Source organism: Macaca thibetana, chromosome X, assembly GCF_024542745.1.
Source record: "Macaca thibetana thibetana isolate TM-01 chromosome X, ASM2454274v1, whole genome shotgun sequence".
Classification (NCBI taxonomy): domain Eukaryota; kingdom Metazoa; phylum Chordata; class Mammalia; order Primates; family Cercopithecidae; genus Macaca; species Macaca thibetana.
Genome location: NC_065598.1, coordinates 124,605,785 through 124,625,242, shown reverse-complemented (window position 1 = coordinate 124,625,242; position 19,458 = coordinate 124,605,785). Strand labels below are relative to the sequence as shown.

At 38.6% G+C, this 19,458-nt stretch overlaps 1 protein-coding gene and 1 long non-coding RNA gene across 4 annotated transcripts in view; one reads left to right on the top strand and one right to left on the bottom strand.

Annotated features, from left to right (window-relative positions):
* LOC126946807 (uncharacterized) overlaps nucleotides 1-19,458 on the top strand; it is a 343,776-nt gene that overhangs the window by 91,174 nt on the left and 233,144 nt on the right. The window lies entirely within an intron of this gene.
* The window catches only part of OCRL (OCRL inositol polyphosphate-5-phosphatase), a 58,267-nt gene that overhangs the window by 6,433 nt on the left and 32,376 nt on the right, over nucleotides 1-19,458 (bottom strand). For 2 of the 3 annotated variants that reach the window (XM_050777451.1, XM_050777449.1), the window contains exons 13-18: nucleotides 18,396-18,505; nucleotides 16,643-16,778; nucleotides 10,837-10,947; nucleotides 10,025-10,190; nucleotides 9,535-9,770; nucleotides 1,734-1,757 (exon numbers count right to left, since the gene is read on the bottom strand). In XM_050777451.1, coding sequence (XP_050633408.1) covers nucleotides 1,734-1,757; nucleotides 9,535-9,770; nucleotides 10,025-10,190; nucleotides 10,837-10,947; nucleotides 16,643-16,778; nucleotides 18,396-18,505 — 783 coding nt within the window. The remainder of the gene's footprint in view (nucleotides 1-1,733; nucleotides 1,758-9,534; nucleotides 9,771-10,024; nucleotides 10,191-10,836; nucleotides 10,948-16,642; nucleotides 16,779-18,395; nucleotides 18,506-19,458) is intronic. The other variant, XM_050777450.1, reaches the window with a different exon arrangement.

The window sequence follows — 19,458 nt, the reverse complement described above, 5'->3', positions numbered from 1 at the left end:
AATAGTAAAGGCATCTGAACGTAGCCTTCAGAAAAATCCCAGTGGAGAGAACTATGACCAAGTTTTTTGCATCCTCCTCCCTCCCCCGCCTCTAGCTTGAGGTCATATATATTCTGCATGTTTAACTAAGAAATTCTTGCCCAACATTGTGCAACTTGTGAATTCCATCCACAACCCCCAGTCACGTAGCTTTAAAAGAAAAAAAAAAAGGAGCATGTCACTACTTTGACAGAGACCACATACACCACAGCCGAGCTGAGGTCTCTTCTCAACATTATGTTCTTTAACAAGCATTGATGACCTTTAAAAGCTGCTGTGCCTTTCTAAGGGAATAAGAAAGAGAAGGGAGTGTGACAGTTGGTTACCATTTAAAATCTTTCTTTTTTTTTTCCACATTCAGTTTGCTTCCTTTCTGTCCCTGGGATTCTATCACTTGATATTCATGTTCCTAATAGTTGCCAGAATGTCTATCAATGGCTCATCCATTTACTTCTTTCCAGTTGCAAGTATCAAATCCAAGCATCCACATGGTATTTGAGCCAAAACACTGTCCATCTTGCACTCTGCTAACTCTCTGGACCAAATGCAGCACATGTACTGATTCTTTAGCAGATGCCTCTAAACTTGCCATATAGAAATTATGCAGCACTGATTCACGTACTTTTTAAAAAGTCTGACATCCAACTGGAGCTTTTCCTATACTAAGGCATTAAGGCAACACAAGGCACTGTGTAAGATAAAAAGACAGAACATGGACTGCTCTTAACAGGGAAGAGCTAGGAAGCACAGCTGTCTCAAACCTTGGTGGTTTAAAAAGGTTAATAAAATGTCAGTAGATTACATACACCATCCACTATTCATTTTCAAATTCCTGTATGATAATATGGAATGCCACAGTTGTGTCTCCAAAGTCCAGAGAAAAGATCATGCACAAGAAACAATACTTGAATAATTTCACAAATTATCCTGAACTCTAATTTTCAAAGGAAAACCAAGTTACTTTGTCTTCTTTCAACAAGACACATTCAGCGCCTGATAAGCCCACACTTTGTAACCTTACTTAGTGTTAATAACTAAAGCATGAAAACAGCATGCCATCCCCATCATCAAAAGGCATTAAATTCCACCAAGTGGGGAGGGTGTATGACTTCAGCAAGTTTTTCAACCTTTCTGGGCCTTGGCTGTCTCATCTATTAGAATGGAGAAAATACCTTACCCTGTCTGAAGGTAGAGGCCTGAACCAGATGATCTTTTATGATCTTGTTCAGGTCCACAATTCTATTCTATGCTCTATTTCTTGATCATATCTGTGTATTTTTTTCTGAAATTAATTGCTATGATCATTAACCTCAAATCATTCTTAATGCAACAGAAAGCTACTTCTTCTGGTTTTATTGTCATTGGAAATGGAGGACAGCTAACTGGTACCCTCCTCCAATTCATGAGCATTCAGATACGTCAAGACGGCTCTGTAGTTACTTCTCATTTCAAAAATACAAATCTAGAACCTTGAGTCCTACTGTTTTTATGTTCCGAGTCTCAATGACTTGACTGCTACAGTAAATATCTTTCCTGTACTTCAAACACTTAAGGACAGCTGGTAGGACTTTAGGGGAGTCTCACCAAGTCAGAGGTCTCTGATATGGGAACGCCTAGGGACAAATTCCAGGGACCACAGTTAAGTGTTAATCAAGCACAGGGAAACTCTCATAACCACCAATGGATTGCATTACCTTTTCTAGGAAGCTGTCTTCTTCCTGAGAGCGGAGCAGGAAAAGAAAGTCATTGACAGACAGAATATGATTAGAATTAATTTACAGAATTAGAAACAGATCAGTATTAGAACTCACTATCTTACCAGATATACATGCTTTAAACAGCTTTGAATTCTTCAAATAAATTATGATTGTTGAAAATGAAATACATTTTTCATACACAAAGTTCTCTACTAGACATTTTAAATTTTTGTGCAGTTTGAGAATATCACTCAATAAATACGTGCGGTTCTAGACTTCTGTGTCCTTTGGCATCTGCCAACTGACCCAGCCAAATGCCCCAATGTCTCTTCCTGTCTGCTGCTTGGAGGCAGGTGCACTGAGGTATATACCTCACTGAAAGAATATGGCTGTAGGCCCAACAGTGGCCATCTGGAAAGAGATGGTAAACCACTCTACTTTCCATTTTCATTCTTCTCACGCCAGCCAGCCTCCTAAGCAGCATCCCAGATTCCTTTTTATCTCCTCGTATCCACTCCCCTCCTCAAAGGCCCTCAGAGTGCCCAGATTTGAAGGTCCTTCTGAACTATAAATGATTTTCATTTCAGACCTTTGCAGATCAGAAGATCCATCATTATCCCCTATTTTTATTTTCCTATTGGGTATAAGAGAAAAAAGAGAGGCAGGGGATAGGTAAGAAGGTATCTTTTTAATCTTCCTGTCTTTTATGCTGTTATTACAATCCAATAACAATAGCAGCAATAACTACCACCACTTAGGAAGCATCTGTCATATACCAGGAACTGTGCAAAGTGCTTATATACAGTCATTTAATCTGTACACACGTCCAAAGTAGATATTATTCCCATTTTACAGATGAAGAAACTGAGGCTTTGAAAGCTTAAATTATTTTCCCAAGGCCACACTCACTATTAGGTAGTAAGTGGCTGAATCAGGATTGGATCCCAGGTCTGATCAACTCCACAGTCATTATCACTATGTTCCGTTAGACAATTCAAAAAGCACAATGTGATTGCTTCCTGGACAGAGAGGTAGAGGAAAACTGTGAGAATGTATTCTCCATAACAAGCTAAGGACAGTGAGAAACCCCACTTAAAAGACAGCGTGGTTAATGGAAAGAGTGTAGGTACTGGTGTTGGACAGGCTTGGGTACAAATCTTTGTTCCACCTCTTGGCAATTTTGTATAGCCCTCGCACAAGTTACCAAACTTCATAGAGCCTCAGTTTCTTCATCTCTAAAATAGGGATAGTAATATTTACCTTGAAGCAGCCTAAAACCAAGGGGTGATGGGGCAGTATGCCAGCAGAAGGTCTGGGTCCCTCAAGGTTCCTCATACCTCCCCAGTGACTCCCAACCTGGATTGTTTCAAATCTGACTATGGACCACTAAGCGCTCAAGTCTAAATTACATGTCTCAGTTCTTACAGGTAAAAGGAGAAATCCCAATCTTACTGTCTGAGATGTACGGGAGCTGGGAGTGGACAGGGAGGAGGAAAAGCATGTGTTCCCTGGCATTCCTAGTGGTAATACTGAATGCATTCCTCCCAGACTGTTATCCATGGGGATTAGGCGTTTTAATATTGGTAGATACTTCACGAATTAAACATGCTTTTGTGGGTTTACCTAGACTCTTAAATATCACATGAAATAAAGTAATTAGAATAATAGCCTCTATAAGGTACATATTTATAGTACTATAATTACAATACCTTTTAATGTCAAGTTGATTTTGAGTACCCAACATCTGATACAATTTTATACTAGAACCTCTTGTAAAATTTAGGACGTGTTATCAAATGAAGAATCTACCTGACACATTTTATATTTTTCCTTCCATGAATATCTGATACATGATATGAATAAAACTAGACAGAGATTTTGTATACTAACCTGTCAAACCAGGCTCTCAAAAAAGTTTTCTTTAAGCAGCAGCCATCCTCCGGTACAAGGCATTGTGCTAAAATGCCTTTGCAGGGGAAGGCAATGAGAAATGAGGATAAAGGAGAAATACCTGGTTTGTCCCTGACTCTGATTTGCAACTGAGTTGGGGTGAGGAGTTCCAGAGTTTACAGACTGGTATTGTCATAATTCATGAATACGAGTTCTCAATAGATCACTGCTAGCCCTTTAAAAGACTCACAGAATTTTAAAGGGTAGAGATGGGGAGAGAATATTACAAGTGGAAGAGGCAGAAATAAACAAAAGGCACAGAGACTGTAAATCACAAATTGAGATTACGAAGAAGTTAGTCATCTGTTTGTGGGGTGCATGGAGAATGCCAAGAAAAATAGTGGGAAATAAATCTGAAAAGGTATGTTGAAGTTAGCCTTGGGGGGACCTTACATGACAGATTAAGGCATTCGGATTGTATTCAGCAGGCATGGGGGAGCCACTGACTACCTTTAAGCAAGGAAGTGACAGGCCCCAAAGCAGTAGTACAGAAAGATCAATCTGACAGCCCTGAATAGGGAAAACTGAAGGGCAGAGACAGAGAGAGAGAGAGAGAGACAGTGAGAAAGACAAGGGGATCATTCAAAGGCTACCGAGGTAGGTCAAGCAGAAGAAGGTAAACATCTTAATAATAGAAAATTATAAACATATATATACACACACACACACATATAGGTATATATATAATTTCTAAGTATATATATATTAAAGGGTATATTATATATGTATAATAAAAGGTATATACATACACTTACAAATGAATACAAGAGAAAACTCTGAAAGAAGAATCGAAAGGACTTTGATTAAATACGGATGGAGGGACAAGAGATTTACTTCTCTAGGTACAGGCACAAAGAAACAACATAGAAATTACATTGAATTAAACCCTGGTCTCAATTTTGAAAATAGAAACGTCACTTAGCCTTTATTAGTAAACAACTTACTCCCATAATAATCCTAAGGTTTCTACTATGAATCACTTAGTCCAACGAATTTTAAAGAGCAGAGATGCCCACTCTCTGCAAAAGGCTATACATGGATTACATTTAAAAAGGAAACTGAGTTCAGGATTTCCCCAGTGGGACAACATTGGCACACAGCAAATGCAATGCAAATCATTCTTTACCCCAACATTCACCCTCAGAAGACTATTCCCCGTGGCAAATGCAGCTAAAATAATATAAAAGAGTCAATTAGAGGTAGAATATCCAAATTTAAAAATAAAAAGCATAGCCGAGCACGGTGGCTCAGGCCTGTAATCCCAGCACCTTGGGAGGCCGAGGCAGGTGGATCACCTGAGGTCAGGTGTTCAAGACCAGCCTGGCCAACACGGTGAAACCCCATCTCTACTAAAAATGCAAAAATTAGCCAGGTGTGGTAGCACGCACCTATAGTCCCAGTTACTCGGGAGGCTGAGGCAGGAGAATAACTTGAACTGGGAGGCGGGGGTTGCAGTGAGCCAAGATTGTGCCACTGCACTACAGCCTGGCAACACAGTGAGACTCCATCTCAGAAATAAATAAATAAATAGCCGAAAACTGAATGGAAAATGAAGTTCTAAAAAGGATTAGTTCATATGAATAGAGAAGAAATACAAGCCATATACTTAATGGAGTAAGAAATGGATGGTTAGATTAGTAAGACAAAGTAAAAACATAATGGGAAAAAAAAACTATGGACAAATTAACAAGTTATTCCTGTTATTTCAAATTTTTAATATTGTTCTCCCAACAGATATGTCCCCAAGCAAATACAGTTTCTCTACTCATCCCTCAGCTTTTTTCATCTCTGTATTTACAACTTAGCCACATCTGGCAAGTTCAAGTCTTGTCTCCTTTCAATTAGTCCATTCTACAAGCAACACCAGAATGTTCTTCCAACTGTATCAATTTGCAACCTCATACTAATCAGCAAACCCTTCTGATGGTTCTAGATACCCTCTGGCTCAAGCATAAACTTATGTATTGACTTCAAGACTCTCTACCACCTGCCCCATTCTCCCTAACCAGCTTCATACATTTTTATCCTTGATCTTTACTTGTACCAGGGAAATCTTACAGTTTTTCATACACAATCTTTTCACTTTCACCTTCTACCCTGTATTCAAGATGTCCCTTATGCCTGGAAGAGCCTGCTCACCCACTATATTAATACATGTTTCCTAAGTACTTGGACTTGACTGAAAATACTTCTATAACTAACCCCAAATCACCTTCCTAATTCACTTTATTCTTATGTGCTAAACTTATTTCTCAGTCATGTTAATGTTACATGTATTAAATATTCATTAAAATGAAAACAGGCTGATTCTGATTTCTACAGGGATTAGCTGGTCAGCCAATAAGCTTTTATAGCATATAAGGGCTTTAATAAATAACACAGGAAAGGAACCCATTGTTAACACAAACTACAACCTCCATAATACTCATTTTATATGACTTTCCAAAATACTGACTTACCAAGCACACCAGACATTAGTGAGTAAAGGTGGTCAATGTTCAGATTATCTGTAACCAAACTCCCTATTAACCATGACTTAAAGTTTAGCCATATTTTACATGTAAATATACTTTCATCACCACTAAATTATGGGAACTCACATAAACTCCTTAATACTTTGTATCCAGTATGTAATGAATCAATATTGAGGATTATTTGCTACTTAATATTCTAGTTAATATAACAGAAAAATCTATCTTAATTCTGAGAAAGAATAAAGATGATTACAAATGGTAGATTGTCATCCGTTTCCCACTTGTGCTAATCCCAACTATTCTAGAAGTGGCAAAGTCACTGTTATGAAAAGAGCTGGAAGGATAAAAAATAATTATGTCAGTTATTTCACTCTGCATTTGGTGGGAAGATGGTGTGGCATAAGGATCTTTCTAAAACAGTGCATAAGGATCTTTCTAAAACAGTACATAGAGAGACAACACATACATTGAACTCATTTCTGGCTTCACCAAAATTTCAGAGCAAATAATACAACAGAGGGCAGGTACCATTATTAATAGCATCATCTCATGAGATTTGAAATATGATATTGGGTCCTGGGAAAAAAAAAACATGAATACTATACCTGAGGAATCATTTCAAAGGTCAAAATCAAGTCACAACAGAGTGGGAAGGTATTAAAGATGGGGTAGTAATTTTCAGATTTCTTGTTTACTGCTCCACACTAATACAGGTTGAGTATCCCCAATCCAGAAATCCAAAATGCTCCAAAACTCGAAACTTTTTGAGTACTGTCATGATGATCAAAGGAAATGCTCACTGGAGCACTTCAGATTTCTGATTTCCAGATTAGGGAAGCTGAACTGTTAAGTATATAATGCATACATTTGAAAATCTGAAAAAGATTGAAATCTGAACACTTTTGGTCCCAAGCATTTTGGATAATGGATAATCAACCTGTATAGATAATTTCCTCATCAATGAGATACAGGAATTTAATAACACTGAAATGCAACAGACTGTGAAAAGAATCAGAACCCTAAATCCTACAAAATAAACGCTTCAAAAGAAAAATGACGACCACACACATACATTTTAATAAAAACTAGGAAATTTTGTAATTAAAAATGATCAGGGTTCTATTATTTTAACCCTGAATCACTTGTAACAAAAAGAAGGAAAAAGGCTTCACAAAGAGCCATTCATTCCTCTAGTGATTTTGATTCCTTTCTATTCACGAGCAAACATGGTAAAACTACCTGATAGTATACTTTACATAAAATAAAAACTTTATGCTGGTTGAGCCTCTTCTGGCCAATCCCAGAATACGAAAAACTGCCAAGTTTTTCATATTAATGGCTTTGCAGTTTTTCATATTAATGGCAAAGATATTCTAATATCTTCACTGACTTTGATCAAAAATAAGGGTAGGTTTCAGTTTACATGTAGGCGGAAGGAGAGAGTACAAAAGGGATAAGTTTGAAAAAAAAAAAAAAAGAAGAAGAAACAACCAGACGAATTTAGAAAATGGTAGACCCTTGACTGGACATTTGTACTGGACTCTTAAAAAAGTCAATGTCACTAAAGAAAGTGGGAACTGCACTACTCCAATAGCGACTTTGGAGACCTCACCAAATACTATATGAACCCAGATTGGATTTTGGTTTAAAAAAAGGTGTAACAGAAATTCTTGGAACAACTGAAGAAATCTGAATATGGACTGAATGTTAAATGATACTATGGATTACTGTTAGTTTTCTTATACATAATAATGGTATTGTGCTTAAGTGTGCCCTTTTTGTTAAGAGATGCAGGCTGAAGTGTTTAGTGGTGAAGTGACATATTACCACTTAATTTTACATGACACAGCAAAAAACATCTGTGTGTATATATGTACAGAAGGCATGTGGGGGTGTGTTGTACTGTTCTTTCCATTTTTCTGCACATTTGACATTTTTCATAATAAAAAGCTGAAACAAAGAAAGCTGGGAAATTATGTCTGAGATGAAGGAAAGGGGGTAGGAGAAATAAGGAAAAACAACTTCATCATCCAAAATGTATTCTAAAAGGTGAAATACTAAAATCTGAAAGACAGAAATATAATGTTAGGAGAAAAACAATTATCATGAAAAACAGCAGAACAGTAGGATATGAATTTCTGAAGAAAATGGTTCTCTCTCAAACAGAGGTAATATACTCAGCCATGAAGGCTCTAGGGAAGTAAGTATAATTCCAAGAAAGAATGCCGGGGCTGGACTCAGTGTTTTAATCTGCTATCTGAGTCACAGCTAAAACAATTCCATGGCAACAGAACAGATCGGACTCAGACAAGCCAGCAGCCTGCCCGCGGGTCTAGAGCTCCCTGCTAGACACAATCACTCGCTCTGGCTAGGCCTAAAGGATCCATGTGAATGAATACTAACAGTAAGGATAACGTATGCTGTCACCTCACCTAATTTTCTTTGGTAAAAAACCAAGAATATACTTTTGTAGCCCAAAGAGATTCTGCATACAATCCAACAATATTTTCATTAAGAAGGAAATTTCTTAATACAATGAACTTTATTACTAAATCAATTTATGTTACTGAAGATAGTAAGTACTTCCTTCACAAAAACATTAATATTATAGCTTGGCTTGTGGGAGAGGTGGGAAAATCAACCTCCTTTTCTTTCTTAAGCACATCACATTAAATAAGCATCAAATTTCAATGTACATTATAAGCATCTGGAATGCGGATAAAATGCAGATTTGTAGGCTCCACATCCTGAGATTCTGATTCCATCGCCAGAAGTGAGGGTACCTGTAATAAGCGCCCCCAGGGATTCTGATTCAGGTACTCCAGGGTTGCAGTATAGTTCTATGCTTCCATAAGCAGCAAAGTTTTACTCTGATTAGATATAATGTGGTATTAGTGAGGAATACTAAACCGGGAACCAGGAAATTTGGGTGCTAGATTTGTTACTAACTGATGGTACTGACTTTGGGCACATTAATGTCTCTGTGCCTCAGTTTTTCTCATATGCTCAATGAGAATAATTCTGCCTGCCCCACTTAGCATACCTCACGTACATGCTAATTTATACAAAAGTGACTTGAGAGTATGAAGAGCTTAACAAATAAGGATTATATCTTTGAGAGGGGAGTCTTTAATCTTATTTGGTGAGCTTAGTATTATCTATTGTACTCCCAACAAGAGCCAACTGCAGATTAGTCCCCCCTCTTTCCTCTAAGGCGTAATCTAATCAAAACAGTGCTAAAGTAACATGCTTCTTTATCATTTGACATCCCCTGTGGCCAAAAGAAGACAGAAAGCACAAAGATAAAGAGGATGTCACTTAAGTATTATGAAAATTAAATGTAAAAGAGGTTTATGTCTTGGGACAGTTCTTACCAAGTCTATGAGTTTGGTAACAGGAACTTCTCGGATTGGTCTTTTCATACGGCACAAAGCCTCTAAGGATGTGCCAAAACAACTTGGGAGGTAATTTCCACTGATGGTCAAGAAGTAATCTTTGCCTCGATCCAGGTGAAGGACGAGAATATCTTCAATCTTATCTTCCCCCGAGTTCAGGATGGTTACAGAGTCTTTGCTGACATACACATCAAGAGAAATGTCCACTGTCTCATCTGAAATGTAAGAGATGATACATGGTAATAGAAAAACTTCCAGTGGGAAAGCAAAAAGTATAAGAACCAACAGAAAAGTGTCCTCTAAAAAAATCATTAAGCAATGAGAGGGAAGAGATAGGACACACACAAGAGGTATCACCAATATGACAGTAAAGGTAAGAGACATGTGGTTAGAAAACAGAAAGTTAGACCAAGGGGATGGGAGTCATGAGGACATTACCAGCAGAGACATTGGTAAAGGGAAAACTCACTTGGCTCCAAGTAGCCCTCAAAAGGTTCAGCCCGAAGCCATGGCTTGCAGTACTGGCTGTCATTAAGTTTAGGGATGAAAGAAAAATGGCAGGGAACCTGTCCATTGTTGCTGATCTGGAACTTCTCCTTTTGTAGTTGCCGAAACTTCACATTTTCAAACACAAACTGGGGAATAACAGACAGACACAAACATGCATCACTAGTAGGGGAAGTAAGTCAGTTGGATTATTCCATAGAGGATATGAGGAGTAAGGTAATTGTTAAGCAGGTGTGCAAATGCCATAGACATTCACCAACTGAACCAACTTCACACCATCCACTTGCATGTATTATTATACTCACACCAGCAGAGAAGGAGTTAGGTGGCTCCTGCTACTTCTCCAGGCTACTCTGATCATTCCTAGGATCCTAAGAGGGTAACCCAACCTTGGTTCAGAGTATTCATCCTGGGACCAAGTCCTGGTTTCTGAGATATAAATTAACTAGCAACTCTGAAATATTAAACAAGAGCAGCTAACAACGGAGGGCTTACTATGTCCCGGGTGCTGTTCTGAGAGCTTCGCATGTATTAACTCATGTAATCCTTACAACTACCCCTTAATCCAGAAAAGGAAACTGCGGCTCTGAGTGGGTAAGACACTTGCCTGAGGTCATGCATCTACTAAACAGCAGTGCTAGGACTGGAATGGAGGCAGTCTGACTCCAGCGACATGGGCTTAACTACTGTGCTATGTTGCCTTTTCTAAGCAGCAGTTTCTTCTGTGCTAACCACAGTGGGCAGCAGACAGGGAGATCATGTATTTTGGCTCACCTCCCTCCTGCTGAGTTCTAAGGAAGGAAGGAAGTCATTTTCCATTCTGTCCATGATGCGTACACTATCTTCAAAGACTTTACGGTACCTTCGTTCATCCACAACCTTCACCTGAAAGAAAATGTATCCTCTTTTCAGTCTTATATGCTTCTAGTTCATCTGCCTTGGAGATTATCTAACAATTTAAAACTGGTCATTACAGCAACCATTTAAAATAAACTGTGGTGCAAACAACATCCTCAAACACTTTCCATATCTTGCTTCATCCACAACTTTCACCTGAAAGAAAACAGATCCTTGCTTTAGTTTTACATGCTCTCAACTTTTATATCTCCAAGAGCCTCTAAAGCAAACATAAATTGAACAAAGCATTATAGAAGCACACGCTTTAAGGTAAAGGTAAGATTAATTGGCTAACGTCCTGTAAAAGTTAAACTCCTATGTTAAGAAGCTTGGCAATAATAAATATTTGGGAAGAACATTTTCTTGCTTCATTGTTATTTGGTAGTGGAAAAAATGTGATTGTGGTAAAAATGATTGCTTGCACTGTACAAAATGACGGTGTCGAAACACAGCAATTACTGTTTCTAACAATCATAACTTGGTGGGGTGGGAGAAAATATGATTAAAAAGCTTTTAACTCTATTAGATTCTATGTACAATACCAAGAAGTATAATATCACTGCTCAGATTATATAATAGCAAAGATATATTAATAAATGGAGCCTACAGCCATTTTAGAAAATGGCTGAAACAAAATGTCCTAGACTAGAGTAAAACCATGACAACGGATAAACACATCTTGACTGATAAATAAAAAAAATTCCCACCTGACACAGCACTTTCAGCTTCCTGATATAGCCATGTTTTTTTTTAAATATTAAAACTTCATACAAACCAATGCCAAAATTAACATAACTAACAGATTTTAACTTGAGATATCGGTTTCTTTTTTAGACTAGGAAACTTCACAAAAATCCGTGTCAAAAAAAATTGACACATGCAGCAAAGGTTCTAAAAAGATGTGGAAACAGATGCTGGCGAGGCTGTGGAGAAATAGGAACGCTTTTACACTGTTGGTGGGAGTGTAAATTAGTTCAGCCATTGTGGAAGACAGTGTGGCGATTCCTCAAGGATCTAGAACCACAAATACCATTTGACCCAGCAATCCCATTACTGGGTGTATACCCAAAAGAATATAAATCATTCTACTATAAAGACACATGCACACGTATGTTTACTGCAGCACTACTTACAATAACAAAAACATAGAACCAACCCAAATGCCCATTCATAATAAGACCTGATAAAGAAAATGTGGCAAATATACATCATGGAATACTATACAGCCATAAAAAGGAATGAGCTCAGGCTGGGCACAGTGGCTCACACCTGTAATCCTAGCACTTTGAGAGGCCGAGGCAGGAGGATCACTAGAGGTCAAGAGTTCAAAACCAGCCTGGCCAAGACAGTGAAACTCTGTCTCTACTAAAAGTACAAAAAAAAATTAGCCAGGCCTGGTGGTGGGTGCCTGTAATCCCAGCTACTGGGAGGCTGAGGCAGGAGAATCCCTTCAGCCCAGGAAGCGGAGGTTGAAGTCAGCCAAGATTGCACCACTACACTGCAGCCTGGGCAACAGAGCAAGACTCCATCTCAAAAAATATAAAAAAATGTCCTTTGCAGGGACATGGATAAAGCTGGAAGCCATCATCCTTAGCAAACTAACACAGGAACAGAAAACCAAACACTGCATATTCTCACTCATAAGTGGGAGCTGCACAATGAGAACACATGGACACAGGGAGGGGAACAACACACACTGGGCCACTCGGGGTAGTGGGGCGAGGGGAGGGAGAGCATTAAGGTTAAATAGCTAATGCACGTGGGGCTTAAAACCTAGATGATGGGTTGCTAGGTGCAGCAAACCAACATGACACACATATACTTATGGAACAAGCCTATACATTCTGTACTTGTATCCTATAACTTAAAGTAAAATAAAAATTTTTAAAAATGTTGAAAATAAGAACATCAAAGCTGAGTCAAGTATCTCAGACTGGGGAAGGTTTTCACGTATTTGAACTGTAACTCTTAGAGAACTGAGGATCAAACATCATTTTACCATCACCAGGGTCCATACTATAGCATTAGGTTAAGATGAATTTTATACTTTTACAAAACTTTGCAACTTTTAATTTCCAAAAGTATTTTGCACATGTCTTTTAATTTTCACAACCTGGAAGGCTACCAAAGCAAGTAATATTTTTGTTCTGAGAGTTGAGAACATTAAGATACACAACAATCAACAAACTTGCTCACTGCCACAGTTAATACCAAAGGTGATATCTGGACTAGTGTAAGACTCTTTCCAATATACCAGATATGTGGCAGAATCAACTTGAGTATGTCTTAAAAGCACAGCTGCCTGGGCCTACTAATCACAGTCTCCAGGGGTGGGGACGCATGCATCCACACTTTTTTTAAAGCTCTCTAAGCAATTCTTACATCCACTGAAGTCTGAGAACCAATGCAACAGATCACAGTACCAAGTGCAGGGTTGAAACCCTATCCCAGCTCTATCTCAGCCAGCCCACAGAAAGTCTTCTGAAATTAATTAGCCATGGTGCACTCGGCTCCTTTGTTAACAGTCATTGGTGCCAATGGTGGTGAAAATGTAGTGTGGTTTTTAAAGCCTCTAATCATAACATGCCCAAGAATCCAAAACATGGGGTGATTACTCAATAAAATCAAACTTTTTCTCAGCAGGTTATCATGATCACAGCACTTAATGGCAAATCAAGGATAATGAGGTGGGGAAAAATCCCAAAGAATTCACGACCTGACACATCCATTTTAGTAAAGGAAATTACTGACGAAACTAGGAATTTGAAAAAAAAGTACAATGAGCTAGGTCTTTATGTAATAAGATGGGAGGTTCTCCAAGACACACTGCTGATTTAAAAAAAAAATCAAGTTGTAGACCAACACATACATATGAGACCGTTTATGATATAGAGACACACACAAATCAGTATTTTGTCTATGGGTGAACAAAAAAGCATATACAAAGGTCTAGAACTGCACTGTTCAGTACAATAGTGACTGGCCACATAGGGAATTTGAATTTAAATTACTTTAAATCAAATAAAAAGTTCAGTTCTCAGTTGCAATAGCCACACTTCAAGTACTCAATAGCCCCTTGCGGCTAGTAGCCACTGGACTGGACGGCACAGATACAGGACATTTCCATCATCACAGAAGGCTCTATTGGACAGCACTGGTCTAGAAAGATATAAACTCCTAAGGGTAGTGGCCTGGCTGGGGAATGGGGGTTTAGGCAAAGGTGGGAGTAGGAGACAGAACAGGGATTGAAGAACTTCTCCCTTATCTGTCAATTCTGCTTAAATTTCCTTTTAATTTTTTTAAAAGCACTTGTAATTGCCATACAATTTAAAAATCATTAAAAACTCAAAAGGCAGATCTTTATTAAAGATACACATAAATACACAAAGCCTGAAAAAAATGTAAATATCCCACTAGAAGCTCTGCATTAATGTGTATGGAGTATTAAAAACATCCGAAGGTTGGCCGAGCGCAGTGGCTCATGCCTGTAATCCCAGCACTTTGGGAGGCTGAGGCGGGTGGATCACAAGGTCAGGAGACTGAGACTACCCTGGCTAACATGGTGAAACCCTGTCTCTACTAAAAATACAAAAAATTAGCCAGGCGTGGTGGTGCACGCCTGTAGTCTCAGCTACTAGGGAAGCTGAGGCAAGTGAATGGGGTGAACCTGGGAGGTGGAGCTTGCAGTGAGCCAAGATCACATCATTGCACTCCAGCCAGGGTGACAGAGCAAGACTCTGTCTCAAAACAAACAAACAAACCAAAAAATTCTAAGGTTTTGAAAAGAAATACAAACAAAAAAGCCAAGCACAGCTGATCTAACCAAAGAGGTTAGTGTTTGAGGAAAGATATCCTCTCAAAATGGATTAAGAGAATTCAAATGAAGAAAAAGGGGCAGCCTGCAAGTACAAAGTAGAAATTAGATGGGCTAAAAGAAGTTATCTAAAGGTATATTTTGTCAAGTTCTGTAGAATTATAGAGGCATTGTGGGGTAGTAGAAAGAGCACAGAGTTGGGAGTTAAGCCAACTTAAGATTGGAATCTCAGCTCTCCTCCTAGTTGAATGCTCTTAAATAAATTAAACTTGCTGTTCTCCATCTGCTCATCTGTTAAATGGGAAATACAGTTGTCCCTTGATATCTATGGGGGATTAGTTCTGGCATTGCCTGTGTATAATCAAATTCACGCATACTCAAGTACCACAGTTGGCCCTCCTTATACGTGGGTTTCACATCCTGTGCATACTGTATTTTCCATCTGCATTTGGTTGAAAAAATCTGGGTATAAGTGGATCTGTGCAGTTCAAACCCATGTTGTTCAAGGATCAACTGTATTTAACTCAAGGCGTTGTTGTGAGGAGTAAATGAGATGTGTGCAAATTGCCTCACATAGTGCCTGCCACACAGCTACTAGCTGCTATCTGAGGAACAGTTACTATTATTGATGATTATTATTTTAAAATTTCAAAATGGACAAAAGTCAAGTCATGACTGTCTTGATAAAATTTAAAATCTATTCTAAGACCAATAACTAATTCTGATCTTAAATGAAAAGCCCCAAAGTCTTTCTTCCTTAAAACAGGAGCAGGATAAAACAGGTTGGTGATATCTATCTCAGAAGCCCACCAAATCAACACACACACAGAGGAAAGAAACCTATCCCATTATGCTATTCACATGTCTGAACTCATTAATCTTCATGAGTATGTACCAATATTACCCACACTTAATAGAGGAGGAAACTGAGGCATAAATATGTTACATAAATTGTCCGTGGTTACACAGTTAGAAAGTGGTTGAACTGGGATGCAAATCCCAGAAGTCTACTACAAAGTCCATTCTACTAAGCACTGCACTATATACATTCCGCCAGATTATAGAGCTGTAGATCTGAAAAATCCACAAGAAATAACCTAAATGTACTGGCTATAACAAATTAAATCGCATGATTACAAGATATAACCTACATACCAATAACACACAGTTTAAAAATACAATGAGAAAAAAAAACTTTACTCACAATACAGACAGAAAATTAAATAATTGGCCATTAATGCAGCCCAGGATAGAACAGAGTTAAAGAAAAAATTGGCTGGGCATGGTGGCTCATGCCTATAATCCCAGCACTTTGGGAGGCTGATGCAGGGGAATCGCTTGAACCCGGGAAGAGGAGGTTGCAGTGAGCCGAGATCACACCACTCCAGCCCGGGGGTCAGAGCAAGACTCCGTCTCAAAAAAAAAAAAAAAAAAAAAAGTGTAGGGATGACACTATGTCCCTTAGGGCAATATGCAGATTTGGTTGCATTCTGATCAGTCTGTGCCTTTGGTCCTGCTGTCTCTACCCTTCCACCCAGAATCTCTCTCCAGGTGTTTCCCTTCCTTACTATCTGATAAAACTTAGCTTTTAACTCTTCATTATGCATACTTACTTTAGGAAGCTCAAGTTACCACCTAACCACTACGTAGCATGAGAAACATCTGTGTCACTAAAAGGCCTGGAGCATTAAGAGCTATACGGACAGCATTTGGGAGGGCTGGGGGTACTAACCTTTCAATGCTGCAAATGGTTACTTGGTTATGGAACATTTATGGCTTGCTGAATTACTGATCTGCTCTGAGTCTAAATAATCCTCTAGTAATTGATACTTAACACACAAATAAGTGAATGTACAAACAAGTGTTTACCCCAATATGGAAGAGGGCGCTAACAGGCTTGTGGTCACTGGTTTTCAGTTCCATGTGACTCCGATAATTAAGCTGATTAACATTTGTTCCTCTCCAAAGAATTCGGTCACACCAGGCTGGAACCCGGCATTTCCCACTGTAAGTAAAGAAATGAGTTATAAAGAGAACATACCATACAAGAACATAATACCTACCACACTGGTTTAGATCAGGGTTAGGCTGTCTTGTTACATGCTCCCAAAGAACCGTGTACTTCTCCTTCCCTAACAACCCCTAACTATCATCCTCCCTATTATTTTGCAAGCTCTGTGAAGGGATTGTATTTGCTTGTTTGCCACTGAACTCCTAGAACCTAGCATGGTATCTGGTGCAAAGTAGGTGCTCAATGAATAGCTGTCTAATGAATTAATGGTTCTGTTAAGATTGGGAGTACATCTTCAACAATGTCACCACAGAAGAAAATAGCACGTTCTTAAAATATCCTCAGAAGATTTGGATTATATTTTGAACACTTCATTTTCCTTTCCTCTATGAGTGTCAACAACACTTCACAACAGATAGATAACTAATCAAGTCTAAAACTCCAATCTTCTCTTCCTAGACTGGGCTTAATCTTTGGAGAGGAATAACAGTATTGATTTCTCCTTTAAACCAGACATTTATGGACAAGTCTAGCTTCTTCCAATAGAGACAAAACAAAATCAAACCATGCAAGTCTGAGCAGGTATCAGTCCACAGAATACCAAGGGTAGGGAAAAAGAACCTATTCATCATTCCATTAAAACAAGCAACACCTTGTACACCTGATCCAGAAGGTGGCACACATATTTCTCATCAGTAGCTATGCAGTTGACTCTCAAGTCAGGTGAGTGAAACAAACACAGCAAAGTGTACAAGATCTAACAGTGTCACTTCATTTGCTGGCCAGTTACCTAGAAGCATAGGAATATCGACTCCCCCCACCCCCATGCCAGTACTCTCAGAGTTCAAAACAGCTGAACATGCCTGGGGATTCTTTGTCTTTCAAGTTTCTGTGCTCAGCCAGCTAGGAGAAAAAGAAAGAAAAAGAAAAAGAAAAAGAAAAAGGAATGAAGGAAGGAATGAATGAATGAAGGAAGGAAGGAAGGAAGGAAGGAAGGAGAGAGAGAGATAGTAGGTAGAGGACAAATAGTCACTAAGAACAGTGGGCGCACTTTACTATGGTGATTAGGAAATCAAAAGGGTCTACTGAATAGTGCTTCTCAGTGTTCTCCAGCTGTGGCAGATATTAGGTCCAAGCATTAGTATTTTTTGAAGTTCTCTAAGGGATTCTAAAGTCTTTTAAGGATTGAGAGCTACTGGTGCCAGAAGAACCTTTCATGGCTTTGTTTTGCCTTCTGGTGTCCTGAGTTCAACAGTTGAGTAGTTTGGGAAAAAAAAGCCAGAATAAGTAATAGTTAAGAAACAAAGGCAAAATCAAGAAGGCAAAATTTAAGCAAGTCTAAGTCTCCTGAGATGAGAGAAATAAGGCACTGTAGGCAGCCCATAAAACTTCAACCGTCTTGACATATAAGTAATAACTTCCCTAAGATAGGCTCACCTTTGAGTATAGATGAATGAAACACTCCTATTGTTCTACAATAGCACTGAGCCATTAGGTTTTTATATCTGCTTATGGTATGACCTAAAAAATTCCTAGCCCCTTACCAATATGGAGGGTCAGAAGTAAGATCAAGCCTTAACCTTTTCTGTGAGATGGTTCTTATTACTTTACCTGGAATCCCACCGGTCTGTTTTAGAGTCATACTTATAAGTGGGGATGAACTTGATTTCCCCTTCATTGAAGTCAACAAAAGCTTTTTTCTGTGTGCGCTGAATATTTAGCTACAGATAGAAAGAAGCATCAAATAAGCAGGATAACACTATCTTAATATAAGAGATAATCAGGTTGATAAGCCACTGTTCCCATTTCTAAGTATCTAGTTCCACAGCCTTTACAACTGTTGTGAGGGTACATAAATAAAACTTCTATACCTTATGAATTAAATCTCAGCATTCCCATAGCATCTAAACTCACCCTCAGATAGGATGCTTGTTATTAGCACATCACTATTCTTTTATTGCTAATAGTGGCAGAGGGTAAAATGGAAAAACGAAATCTGAATAATTATAAGTTCCTTGGAGCTGGGCAGAAACCACCCAGCACAATTTTAATTTAAAGAAAAAACACACAAATGTTGAATGAATAATTCCACAAACCAAATTCAGCGAATAGTTTCAAATTGTTTTGAAAGATCCTCACTCAAATATTTTACCAGAGTTACGTAAGACTCAGAATTTATCCTAAATATACCCCTTTTGGAGGCAGAATAGAGAAAGAAAAAGCAAAGAAATTTCCCAGCCAACCATAATGTGAAGGTAGACATAGACAAGAACGGCTCACTACAAAAACCATTCTGCTGCAAATCACCTGAATGTTGGCTACGTCTGAAGGTTGAAAAGGCTCTCATAACGACTTAAAGATTATTCGAATGAAGTCAAAACATTTTCTTCCCTCAATAAGCAGCATTCACTTTTAGCAGCCAGTATCCATATGTTGAAGTAAAAATTCAAGTCACATGCCAGGTTCTGAAGCAAATTTACTGCTTCAAATATATGGAAACCAGGTTCTTGAATATCAGGTTTTATGTAAATGTTACCGACTCAATGCTTTTTCTGCAGGTTTTAAATACCAGTTAGCTTCAACTTATCATCTAGTTCCCATAAGCCCATAGCCTATGCTGTTCATCCCAGACAAACTTCTTTTCTGTGCTTCCCAATTCCCCTCACAGGGCCTC